Consider the following 12,624-nt stretch of genomic DNA (forward strand, 5'->3'; position numbering starts at 1 on the left):
CTAAAAAAATGAAATAAAATAATGGCCAAGTGGGTATAAACAAGCAAGTCACTGTGATTTTGATTTGCATCTCCCTAATAACTAAATACACTCAGGATTTTTTCATGTGTTTGTTAGTCATCGTGTCTCTTCTTCGGAGAAATGTCTATTCAAGTTATTTACCCACTTTTAAGTTAGGTTGTCTTTTTGTTTCTGAGCTGTAGAACAAAAGAGATTTGACACCTAGTCTAGTGCTTCTTAAAGTAAACATCAGGAAATATCTAAAGGTAACATTCTTAACTTCTGTATAAAAGTAGATTTTTGAAATATTTTAAAACTTTGTATCATGGAAAATTTGCCTCACTTTTAGTAATGCTAAGATTTATCAGTGGGTTCAGACTTTATCCATCTACTATAAATTTCCCCAGTAACCTCTCATCTAATGGGTTTAACAGCCACAAATAATTCTTGCTGAAGCCCATTAATACATTTGGGGATGCAAAATTGTGATTATTCTAATTGTATCATTTTCTAAATGTATTATTAGTTTGAATTCAGCTAAAAGAGGAAACTTTCCTCAATATATAAGAACTGTCCCTGAAATTGTTTGTACATATTGTGTTTCAATCCTTTGGAATCATTCATTATGATGTTTAAATTGCCCCACTTACATCTAGTAGGAGCTCCTTCATGTTCAATTCTTTGTCCTTTCAACAAAATTGTCTCTCCCTCCTCTCTTTCTCTGGGGGTCAACTGATCCTACCACCTCTGCCTCCCAAAGTACTGGGATTATAAGCTTTTTTGCTTCCCCCCTCCCCACCCAGCACAAGACTTCCTACCCTAGGACTGGAATAAGGCATTTACCCAAAGAGCCCTGCCTCCTTTTAGTGGGAAATGGTATATATGAAAGCCCACAATCTGGGTGTTATGGTTATTCATCACTTCTAAGCATTTTCAGTGGACAGACCTTGGACATTGGCATTTTTTAGAAATAGAAAAACAATTGGGTGTGTACTAACATTGCCAATTCAAATTTAAGGCTGCAGGAGTTTTACTTAAATCTTTGATTTTATACTTGTATCTTTTTTTTTTTTTTTTGAGACGGAGTTTTGCTCTTTCGCCCAGGCTAAAGTGAAGTGGCATGATCTCAGCTCACTGCAACCTCTGCCCCCAGGTTAGAGCAATTCTCGTGCCTCAGCCTCCCGAGTAGCTGAGATTATAGGCGCCTGCCACCACACCTGGCTAATTTTTGTATTTTTAGTAGAGACGGGGTTTCACCATGTTGGCCAGGCTAGTCTTGAACTCCTGACCTCAGGTGATCCACCCACCTCAGCCTCCCAAAGTGCTGGGATTACAGGCATGAGCCACCGCGCCCGGCCTTGTATCTTTTTTTTAAATGCTGAAAGTCTTGCTTCTGGTGGCATTAACATAATTATTTGCTTGCTTCTTTTATCCAACTGTGTGTTTGTTTAAGTTTCTAAATAACAGTACCAGAATTATGAACAATATGACAAACGAATATAATTTAGGATTTATTATATATTCCACTAGGGATATAAAAGTCAAAACACTGTGTTCTAAAGTAACCTGAAATAATTCATTCTCAAATGGATATGCCACCAACTTGTTTTCGCTTTATTTTTAGGTATTATTTTGATCATTTTTAATTAAATTTAAAAAATATTTAAAGTTGTTTTATAATTACATAAAACATTTATGTGGTTCCAAAGTACAAAACGAGAGAGTTGGCAAAGTCTAGCTTCTGTCCCTGTCTGCTTTCCCTTGATTCCTCATTCTTCTACATACTGGTATTAGTCTTCTATTTTTTTGCCATTGTTTCTTTTGGAAAATTTAAATGAATATGTGGATTTTCTCCCTCCTTCTCTTACTTAGAAAGTACTATACTGAGCACATTATTCTGGACCTTGCTTTTATTTTTTAACTTACCAACGTATCTGGAGGTCACACCCTAGCAGAATATATACTTCTTCCTCATTTCTTTCGACAGCTGCATAGTACTACACTGGAAGGATATACCACAGTTTATTATACTAGTACCTTATTACGCATAGGCATTCAGGTTGTTTCCAGATGTTTGCTATTACAAATAGTGCTTTTATAACTGTATGCATTCTGTACCTTCTGTTGTCTCTTTGGGATAGATTCCTAGAAGTGGGATTGCTAGACCAAAGGGTAAACACAGAGGTAATATTTTCAGATGTTGCCAAATTCCTTTCTTTAAAAGTCTGTACCACTTTGCATGCCCATGACTACTGGATGAAAGTACCTCACACCCTTGCCAACAGAATATATTTTCAGACTTTAAGATTCTGCCAATCTGATAGGTGAGAAATGGTATTTCTTGCATCTTTTGTCAATTTTTCAATTGGTTGTTGGTCTTTTTCTTCTGAATTTTTAGATATACCTTATATATTAGTTATATTAGTCCTCTGTGTATGTTTGTTATGTAATTTATAAATATTTTCCCCAGTTGGTCTTCTTTTTCCTTTGCATATAATTTTTTGTGATGTAAATTAAACACAAAATTATACAGTCAAATATCAATTTCTTCCCTTATTGTTTCTAGATTTTGAGTTAAAATTAGAAAAATGTTCCCTACTCACAGGTTATACAGAAATATATTCTTTTATTGGTTTTTATTACCTAATTTATTTTTATTTTTAATAAGGATTTCTGACATGTTTGTAATTTATATAGTTTATAATAAGAAATGCATCTAATTTTGTTTTTTCCACATTTTGATCTAGTTGTCCCAACATCACTTATTAAAAGTTTCCTTTCCAAAAATAAATTCTACCTGAACTGTAATTGTAAATCACAAAGTTCAAATAATAAACCTTCAGGAAGAAAACACAAGAGGGAACTTCATAACCTTGGTATAGGTGAAGATTTTTTAAGACAGAACATAGATAACACTAATCATAAATAATTATCCCCTAAAAACGATCAAGAGTTTAAACATTTTTTTTCAGACCAAAAAAAAAGCTTACCTTTCTTTGGCTTATTACGTGTTCAATCTTAGGCCTCTAACTTGGTTTTCTAATTTGTAAAACTGTAGCTATATTGCCTAACTTGACGGCTATATTGCCTAACTTGAGAAATTTTGTTTTAAAACACAAAAGCACTGTCTATCATATAAATTAAGATTAATAAAAACGGATTTATATTGGCTGGGTGCCGTGGCTCACGCCTGTAATCCTAGAACTTTGGAAGGCTGGGGCAGGCAGTTCACCTGAGGTCAGGAGTTCCAGACCAGCCTGGCCAACATGGTGAAACCCTGTCTGTAAAAAAAATAGAAAAATTAGCCGGGTGTGATGGCATATGCCTGTAGTCCCAGCTACTTAGTGGGCTGAGTCAGGAGAATTGCTTGAGCATCGATGTCGAGGCTGCAGTGAGCCAAGACTGCACCACTGCACTCCAGCCTGGGTGACAGAGCGAGACTCTGTCTCCAACAAAACAAAACAGCAATAACAACAACAACAAAAACAAATTTATACTTAATTATATCAAGATTTGTACATATAAAGATGGGTTGAGTCTCAGGATTCACCGAGCTCCAGAAATTGGCATCCTCAAGCCCCAATAGCTAATAAAAAAGGTAAGATAGTAACCTATCTTACCTGGCCCTAAAAACTGGCATCCTCGAGCCCTGACAGCGGCCCATAGATTGGCAGACAACTGCTGAGGGTTCTGGTGCTGTAATATCAGTTCTGTTACAGTTCTTTCTCCAAGGGAACGAGCTGCTCGCATGGCTCTTACACGACCTTCTTCCTCCACCAGTTGACAGTTTACAAGTGTCACCAGTTTCCTTTGCATTGGACGGCTCAGTGCACTCTGGTTCAAGCTAGCTACACCTTTAGGAAAACGAAAACAAAGGGAGCTAAAGTTTTTTCAATAAAAAATAAAGGTCAATTTTCATTATCTGTATTTAATGATTAAGCCACAATTCCTAATGAGTCCCTTGTAATGTGCTTTCATTTTTCTAACAGTATTCTGTCTCTGTTTGTTATTATTCTATAGTAATAAGAAGCCTAATTTTTAGTTACTTTAGCAGTTTAACCTAAAAGTAAAAATGACTCTATTTTTTAATTGTATATAAGACATTTAGAATACTGCTTAATGGTAAGCTCTTAGATTCTACTCCTATGTACCTATGTAAGAATATTGCTCCAGCAATTCTCCCCTCTCCCACATTATCAAATTTTCCCTCTTTACTTGAACATTTCCATCATCACAGAATAAGAACAAGTATGCTGTTATTTCATCCATCTAAAATACAAATATTTTCATTGATCCTGCTTCCCCTACCAAATCTGCCCCATTTCTTTTTTTTTTTTTTTTTCGGAGACAGAGTCTCACTCTGTTGCCCAGGCTGGAGTGCAGTGGCACAATCTCAGCTCACTGAAACCTCTGCCTCCCGGGTTCAAGCAATTCTCCTGCCTCAGCCTCCCAAGTAGCTAGGATTACAGGCGAGTGTCACCAAACCCGGCTTATTTTTTTTGTATTTTTAGTAGAGATGGGGTTTTACCATGTTGGCCAGGGTGGTCTCAAACTCCTGACCCCAAGTGATCTGCCCGCCTCGGCCTTTCAAAGTGCTGGAATTATAGGCATGAGCCACTGCGCCCAGCCTCTGTTCCATTTCTTTCTTCTCTTTTACAGCAAATTTTCTAGAGTTATCTATACTCGCTATTTCCTAGTCTATTGCCTTAACTACTTGGCCAATTGTAGATCACTACAATTGATCTGTTCACTACTTCCAATTCCTTGTTTTACAATCTCTGAAACCTACCCCAATCAAATTTTTCCCACTATCACTTGACCAAACTTGCTAAATTGGTTAAATTAGTTAATTCTTAGTTCCTTATTTTAACTGACCTTCCAACAGCATTCAGCACACATGATTACTCATTACTCCTTTAAAACACATTATTTGGCTTACTAATGTATCCCAACACTAGAAGAACGCCTGACACTCTCAGTCCATGCTCTTTAGATAGCTGTTCAATAAATGAATGAATGAATACAGGAGATAAGTTTCTCAGTAAAATCACTATGGCCACATACACAACAGTGCAAAGCATTCAGTAGGTACAAAATACTCAATATATTCATTTATTCAACAATTGTTTATTACACCTATGATGTGCTAAGTATGCAGTGATAAAATTTCAGTTTTGTCATAGACTTAAAATAATTTATTACACTTCTACGTCTATCTCCTCCAGTAAACTGTGGGCTCCATGATGGAAGTGACCTTAATCACTGTTAAGTGCTCAATAAAATTTAATGAATGACTGAATGAATACATGCATACATAAAGCTGTCTTAATAGAACTTATCAAAACTAATATTCTGTTACAGCACTATTACACAATGAATTCAAATAATGTACAAATTTCAAGATGCAGTGACTCTGGTAAATTTTTTTTTTTTTTTGAGACAAGGTCTCACTCCCATTGCCCAGGTTGAGTGCAGTGGCATGATCACAGCTCACTGCAGCCTCAACTTCCTGGGCTCATGTGATTCTCCTACACCGGTCTCCTCAGTAGCTGGGACTACAGGCGTGTGTCACCATGCCCAGCTAATTTTTTGTATTTTTAGTAGAGATGGGCTTTCGCCTTGTTGCCCAGGCTGGTCTCAAACTCCTGGGCTCAAGAAATCCACCCACCTTAGCCTCATAAAGTGCTCAGATTACAGGCATGAAGCCACCACGCCCAGCTTGAATTCTTTTTTTTTTTTTTTTTTTGTGAGACAGAGACTTGCTCTGTCGCCCCAGGCTGGAGTGCAGTGGCACCATCTCGGCTCACTGCAAGCTCTGCCTCCCGGGTTCACGCCATTCTCCTGCCTCAGCCTCCGGAGTAGCTGCGACTACAGGCGTCTGCCAAGACGCCCGGCTGATTTTTTGTATTTTTAGTAGAGACAGGGTTTCACCGTGTTAGCCAGGATGGTCTCGATCTTCTGACCTTGTGATCCGCCCGCGATGGCCTCCCGAAGTGCTGGGATTACAGGCGTGAGCCACCGCGCCTGGCTCCAGCTTGAATTCTTAATAACAATATTGGTTTCAGAAAATAGGACAACATAATTTTCTCAATCTATACATTTTTCAAGGCATTTCTCAAACAAACTCCTTTTCCATAACTTAATAGTGCATCCACATCAAGTCATTCAAAGTAAATGTACTACCAAGTCCTACTTATCAGTAAAAATGCATTTTATGAACTTACCTTTACCTCCACTTAGTGGTTTTAAGTAGAGTGCCAAATCCTCAACGCATTTCTTTGCAACCTCATAGTGTTTATTCTCACCTAGATTACTTAACTTAATTGATTGATGATCTGGTACCTTAAAAAAAAAAAAAAAAAGGAATATTGCAGAAATACATTCATTCAGCTCATGCAACTATTATTTATGTACTTGATAATAATCTTGGTGAGTATAAAATTATAATGCACAGATAATACATGAAAGCCATTTAAGTAAAATTAAAGTCAAACACCTAGCCAAACTGCTTTCCACAAACCAAAAATAAGGCTGGGCATGGTGGCTCATGCCCATAATCCCAGCACTTCGGGAGGCCGAGGCGGCAGATTAACTGAAGTTAGGAGTTTGAGACCAGCCTGGCCAACATGGTGAAACCCCATCTCTACTAAAAACTACAAAAATTAGCCAGGTGTGGTGGTGGATGCCTGTGATCCTAGCTACTCAGGAGGCTGAGGCAGGAGAATCTCTTGAACCCGGGAGGCTGAGGTTGCAGTGAGCTGAGACCCCACCAGTACACTCCAGTCTGGGTGACAGAGTGAGACTCCATCTCAAAATAACAACAATAACAGCAACAATAAAAAATAACATACTTAACAGCAGGAGCTGTGTGGATTAATGAAGGAAGAAAAGAAGCAGAAAGTTAACAGTATTGTATCGATGCTAATTTCTTGGTGTTGGATGTTAACATTAGGTTAAGCTGTGGAAAGTTATACAAGTTCTCTGAATAGTATTTTTTGCAACTTTTTTGTAAGTCTGAAAGAATTTCAAAATTAAAGAGTGGAGAAAAAAAGACACAGTTTTTTTTTTTTTTTTTTCCCCATAGCACTTATCACCTTTTTACTATATTATTTACTTAAGATAAGCATTATAAGACAGAGTGTTCTCATTCAAAGGTCAAAACTTGGGTTAAAATTGCAGCTCTGCTACTTCTATGAATGACCTTGAGTAAATTACTTAACTGCTCCAAGTCATAATTTCCGTATCTGCAAAATGAAGATGAAAATCTGTATTTTGTAGTGCTGCTATAAAAGTTCAATATAGGCCAGGTGCGGTGGCTCACGCCTGGAATCCCAGCACTTTGAGAGGCCGAGGCGGGCGGATCATGAGGTCAGGAGATCAAGACCATCCTGGCTAACACAGTGAAACCCCGTCTCTACTAAAAATACAAAAAATTAGCCGGGCGTGGTGGCGGGCGCCTGTAGTCCCAGCTACTCCGGAGGCTGAGGCAGGAGAATGGCGTGAACCTGGGAGGCGGAGCTTGCAGTGAGCCGAGATCGCGCCACTGCACTCCAGGCTGGGGCGACAGAGCAAGGCTCCGTCTCAAAAAAAAAAGAAAAAGTTAAATGTAATTCAACAAAGAATTATATTTATGGAGAGCTTACCATGCACTGGGCACAGTTATAGGTACCAGGGATATATCAATAAGCAAAACAGACAAAATGTTTTGCCTTTGTGGAGCTCACATTCTAATGGAGAGGAGAAGAGGTAGCCAATCAATAAATTAAAAACATAATAAATATGTAGTGTTCCAAGAGGTGAAATTATAGAGCAAAGATAAGGGAGACTGGAAATACTAGCGAGGGGTTACAATTTTAATTAGGGTGGTCAGGATTGGCTCCCTTGAGAACTGTGAGATATGAATAAAGAACATGAAGAGAGAGGCTGGGCACGGTTGCTCACGCCTATAATCCCAGCACTTTGGGAGGCCAAGGTGGGCAGATCACTTGAGGTCAGGAGTTCGAGACCAGCCTGGCCAATATGGTGAGACCCCATCTCTACTAAAAATACAAAAATTATCCGGGCATGGTGGCGCGCACCTGTAATCCCAGCTACTCGAGAGGCTGAGGCAGGAGAATCACTTGAACCTGGGAGGTGGAGGTTGCAGTGAGCCGAGATTGCGCCACTGTACTACAGTCTGGGTGACAGTGAGAGATTTCATCTCAACAACAACAACAACAAAGAAAATGGAGAGAGACTGAACGTTCTAGGCAAAGGTAACAGTAACTACAAAAGCCATCAGTTGGCAATATACTTGGTATATCTGAGAACTGGCTAAGAAGCCAGTGTAGCCTAAGCAGAATAAGAACAGTAGTAGAAGAGGTAACAGAATTCACACTGTAAAGACCCGTAGGCAATTTAAGAACCAACTGAGATAACATTTACAAATGATATTTACACAATACCTGTTGAGCTACAGCAGATGCTAAATAAATCGTAGCTAGGTTTTTTTTTTTTTTTTTTTTTTTTTTGAGACAGGGTCTCACTTCCATCACCCAGGCTGGAGTGCAGTGGCACGATCATGGCTCTCTGCAGCCTTGACCTCCTGGGCTCAAGTGAACCTCCCATCTCACCATCTCAGCCTCCCAAGTAGGTGGGACTACAGTCACACACCACCATGCCTGACTAATTTTTGTATTTTTTGTAGAGATGGGGTTTCGCCATGTTGTCCAGGCTAGTCTCGAACTCCTGGCCTCAAGCAGCCTGCCCACTTCAGCCTCCCAAAGTGCTGAGATTACAGGCGTAAGCCACTGTGTCTGGTGGTAGCTAGTATTCTTACAAAAAGTCTATGATATTTTATCAAATCTAAAATGTTATTGTTTGCAAGAGGCAACATTTTATACTCCATTAACAAAAATATACTGCCAATTAAATTAAGATACACTATCGATTGTAGATGCACCTTGATTTCATAGTGTGTAACTTGATTATAAACACTGAAAAGAGATTTTGTGCTTTACAAGGAGGACTTCAAATATCAAGATACTAAAGGAATGAATGAAGTATTTTGGTTTATTGGATTTTCTATTAAATCAGAAAAATAATTCCTTTCTGGCTTTAATATGTAGTACATGATGTATAGAATTTCATCTTCTTCCTAATTTGTAAAATGGGGATAATAAGTATCTGAAAAGCTATGGTAAGAATTAGTAATAATAAATGCTGAATACTTACTGTCAAACCTAATACAAAGTAGACCCTCATTAAATATGTTATTTCAAATCTAGAGTCTTGCTTTGATTCAATAAAATAATTACAAACATGAATTCTATAGCACATATTCTTTTTTTTTTTTTTCCCTAATGTTCAACTAAAGCATCACATAGCTCAGAGGTGTCTCTTGGCTTCCATGGGCCACACTGGAAGAACTGTCTTGGGCCACACATAAGATACACTAACACTAACAATAGCCGATGAGCTAAAAAAAAAAAAAAAAAAAAAAAAAAACTTCACTAATTTGTGTTGGGCCGCATTCAAAGCTGTCCTGAGCTGCTGCATGTGGCCTGAAAGCCAGACAAGCTTGATACAACACATGTCCAGAAAAAATCATGCAGAATTTATTACTGACACATTGGTTTTTGGTTTTCCATATATACATCCCTACACAGACCTTATTGTTTCGTTTACACCATTATATAAAAAGTCAAGTGAAGTAAAAAAGAGTAACAACAACAACAAAAAAACCTGTTTCTGGTCAAAGCTTTGATTACATTTCTTTTCATATCACCTAGTGAATAAATATGTATGCTTATATAAAAATGTTTCTTATCCACCAAAATCACTTATATACATAAATTTTAGCCACAGAATTGAAGAAATATGTAACTATAATGTAATCTATGGTTTTGTATAAGGATATGACATTATCTAAAGAAAATCTTTCGCAGAATACAATCATGAAAATCAGGTACATTGAAATTTATTTTTTACAACTTAATGATCACTAAACATACTTTATACCTATTACTGAACAAAGTTCAATAACTATTTCATGTAACAAATTATTAGGTTGCTGCAAAAGTAATTGCAGTTTTTGCCATTAAAGCCACATAAGATGGCTGGGTGCGGTGGCTCACACCTGTAAACCTAGCACCCTGGGAGGCCGAGGTGGGCGGATCACCTGACGTCAGGAGTTCCAGACCAGCCTGGCCAACATAGTGAAACCCCGTCTCTACTAAAAATACAAAAATTAGCTGGGTATGGTGGTATGGGCCTGTAGTCCCAGCTACTTGGGAGGCTGAAGCAGGAGAATCGCTTGAACCCGGGAGGTGGAGGTTGCAGTGAGCCCAGATCACGCCACTGCACTCCAGCCTGGGTGACAGAATGAGACTCTGTCTCAAAAAAAAAAAAAAAAAAAAAAGGCCACATAAGATACACTAACACTAAGGATAGCTGATGAGCTAAAAACATAAAAATAAATCACAAAAAAAATCTCACAATGTTTTAAGAAAGTTTACGAATTTGTGTTGGGCTGCATTCAAAGATGTGTTGGGCTGCATTCAAAGATGTCCTGGGCCACATGTGGCCTGCAGGCTGGACAAGCCATTAAAATAATGGCAAAAACAGCGATTACTTTTGCACCAACCTATAGTAAAATCCTGAATGCTCACCTGGGCTCCAACTAACTGGAGAAGTGCGAAGTTGACAGGAAGTACATCAATATCTGTGTTGATGGCAGTCTGGTCAAAAGGACAAGCTTTTCGATGAAGTTTATTCAAGCAGGTCTTGCAAACAGTGTGTGAACAACCTAAACTGATGGGTTTGTGCACATTCTCATCAAATTCATTATAGCAGATTGGACAGGACAGAAATTCTGTCCATTGAGCTGCCTGCACAGGCATTGTGGAAGCTGGATGCTCGGGTTAGCAGTCTAGCAGATCATTATTTTGCTGTGTAGTGTTTTGTAAGCTAGAAATGGACAAAAGTATGAATTAACCACATATTCATCATTCACCTTTGAAGAGTTAATTGCTTAAGTCAACTATTACAGCTTCAGACCTAAAATACTTCTGAATAATTTTATAACCTTTGGATGTCTTTTTTAAAAAACCTATTTGCTGAATTAATTAAATTTCTGAAATTCTGCCTGGAAACAATACCTTAATAGTGTTCCTTTCAACTAAACTGTATTTATATTGGTTGCTCACATAATAAACGTCAAAGCTTTTATGTATTTTTCTCAATGACCACATCAAACAAGCAAATTAACTTTCCATATTCCATTTTTAGGAACACAAATTACTTTGGACTGCTGGGCAGTTTTTTTTTGTTTTTTAAAAAAGTGTTTCCCTTGGATAACCAGTACCCCAAAACATAATAAGGTATGGCCAGGAGTTAATGAACTTTGGAAACTACTGATCCAAACAATATTGTAGAGACTCAAGTGTGAAGAAAACAGCCTTGCCACCTGAAAGAGGAAATCTCTGACAAGACTTGGCTAGGAAGCAAAATGAGGTACTGAAAATCAACATATAAGACAAGACTGTGATGACTGAGAGATGATTAAGAGAGCTGTTTGTTCATAAATGAAAGAGTAATGCTGACCACAACATACAGTGCCAAAGTAAAACAAAAAAATTGTTTTAAAAATCTTGTATTGTTCATTACAATACTTCTGATAAAACTACATTATTTAGCGATTGATATATATAACCAAAAACTGTAAAGTCCAATGAGGAAGACATAGAATAATAAAACATTATTCTAAAAAGTTATATATGCATAATTAAAAACTCAAAAGGCACACAGGAAAAAACAGTGAGAGATTTTTTCTTATTTCTAAGATCAAAATGTTCCCACCGGGCATGGTGGCTCACACCTATAATCCCAGCACTTTGAGAGGCTGAGGCGGGAGGATCACCTGAGGTCGGGAGCTTGAGACCAGCCTGACCAACATGGATAAACCCCGTCTCTACTAAAAATACAAAATTAGCCAGACATGGCGGCACATGCCTGTAATTCCAGCTACTAGGGAGGCTGAGGCAGGAGAATCACTTGAATCTGGAAGGCGGAGGTTGCAGTGAGCCGAGATCACGCCATTGCACTCCAGCCTGGACAAAAAGAGCGAAACTTCATCTCAAAAAAAAAAAAAAAAAAAGTTCTATAATTTTAGTAAAGTAAAAGATTTAGTAGCAAAACAATACTAATTTGAACACACTAAACTTCCCAGATCTTCTTTATCTTCCAATTCAAGACTTATATAAGTCTGACAAAAGCTCTCTGGTGAACAAGAAATCTAGGTATTTAGGGCAATTAAACAACCAATACTTTATTTCACAGGAATGTTTACCAACCCAAATATATTAGTTCCACAGAAATTAGATGTTTAAAAATGTAGTCACATTCAGGATAGAAAAAATATATAACAGAAACTATTCTCCATTATGCCAATGTACAAAAAAATTCTATTAGCCTTTATTGTGCTTTCTTTTTTTTTTTTTCAGAGACAGAGTCTCGCTCTGTCGCCCAGACTGGAGTGCAATGGCATGATCTTGGCTCACTGCAACCTCTGCCTCCCGGGTTCAAGTGATTCTCCTGCCTTGGCCTCCCAAGTAGCTGGGATGGCACCCGCCATCATGCCTGGCT

General features: G+C 38.0%; 1 protein-coding gene across 9 annotated transcripts in view; it reads right to left on the reverse strand.

Moving 5' to 3' along the window:
• The window catches only part of RC3H2 (ring finger and CCCH-type domains 2), a 56,270-nt gene that overhangs the window by 37,560 nt on the left and 6,086 nt on the right, over nucleotides 1–12,624 (reverse strand). For 7 of the 9 annotated variants that reach the window (XM_054521106.2, XM_054521107.2, XM_054521104.2 and 4 more), the window contains exons 2-4: nucleotides 10,650–10,947; nucleotides 6,225–6,342; nucleotides 3,621–3,854 (exon numbers count right to left, since the gene is read on the reverse strand). In XM_054521106.2, the coding sequence (XP_054377081.1) occupies nucleotides 3,621–3,854; nucleotides 6,225–6,342; nucleotides 10,650–10,880 (583 nt within the window). In that variant the 5' untranslated portion in view covers nucleotides 10,881–10,947. Of the gene's footprint in view, nucleotides 1–1,926; nucleotides 2,003–3,620; nucleotides 3,855–6,224; nucleotides 6,343–10,649; nucleotides 10,948–12,624 lie in introns of those variants that run through there. The other 2 variants (XM_054521105.2, XM_054521108.2) reach the window with 2 other exon arrangements.

This window comes from Pongo abelii, chromosome 13, assembly GCF_028885655.2.
Source record: "Pongo abelii isolate AG06213 chromosome 13, NHGRI_mPonAbe1-v2.0_pri, whole genome shotgun sequence".
NCBI classification, from domain to species: Eukaryota; Metazoa; Chordata; class Mammalia; order Primates; family Hominidae; genus Pongo; species Pongo abelii.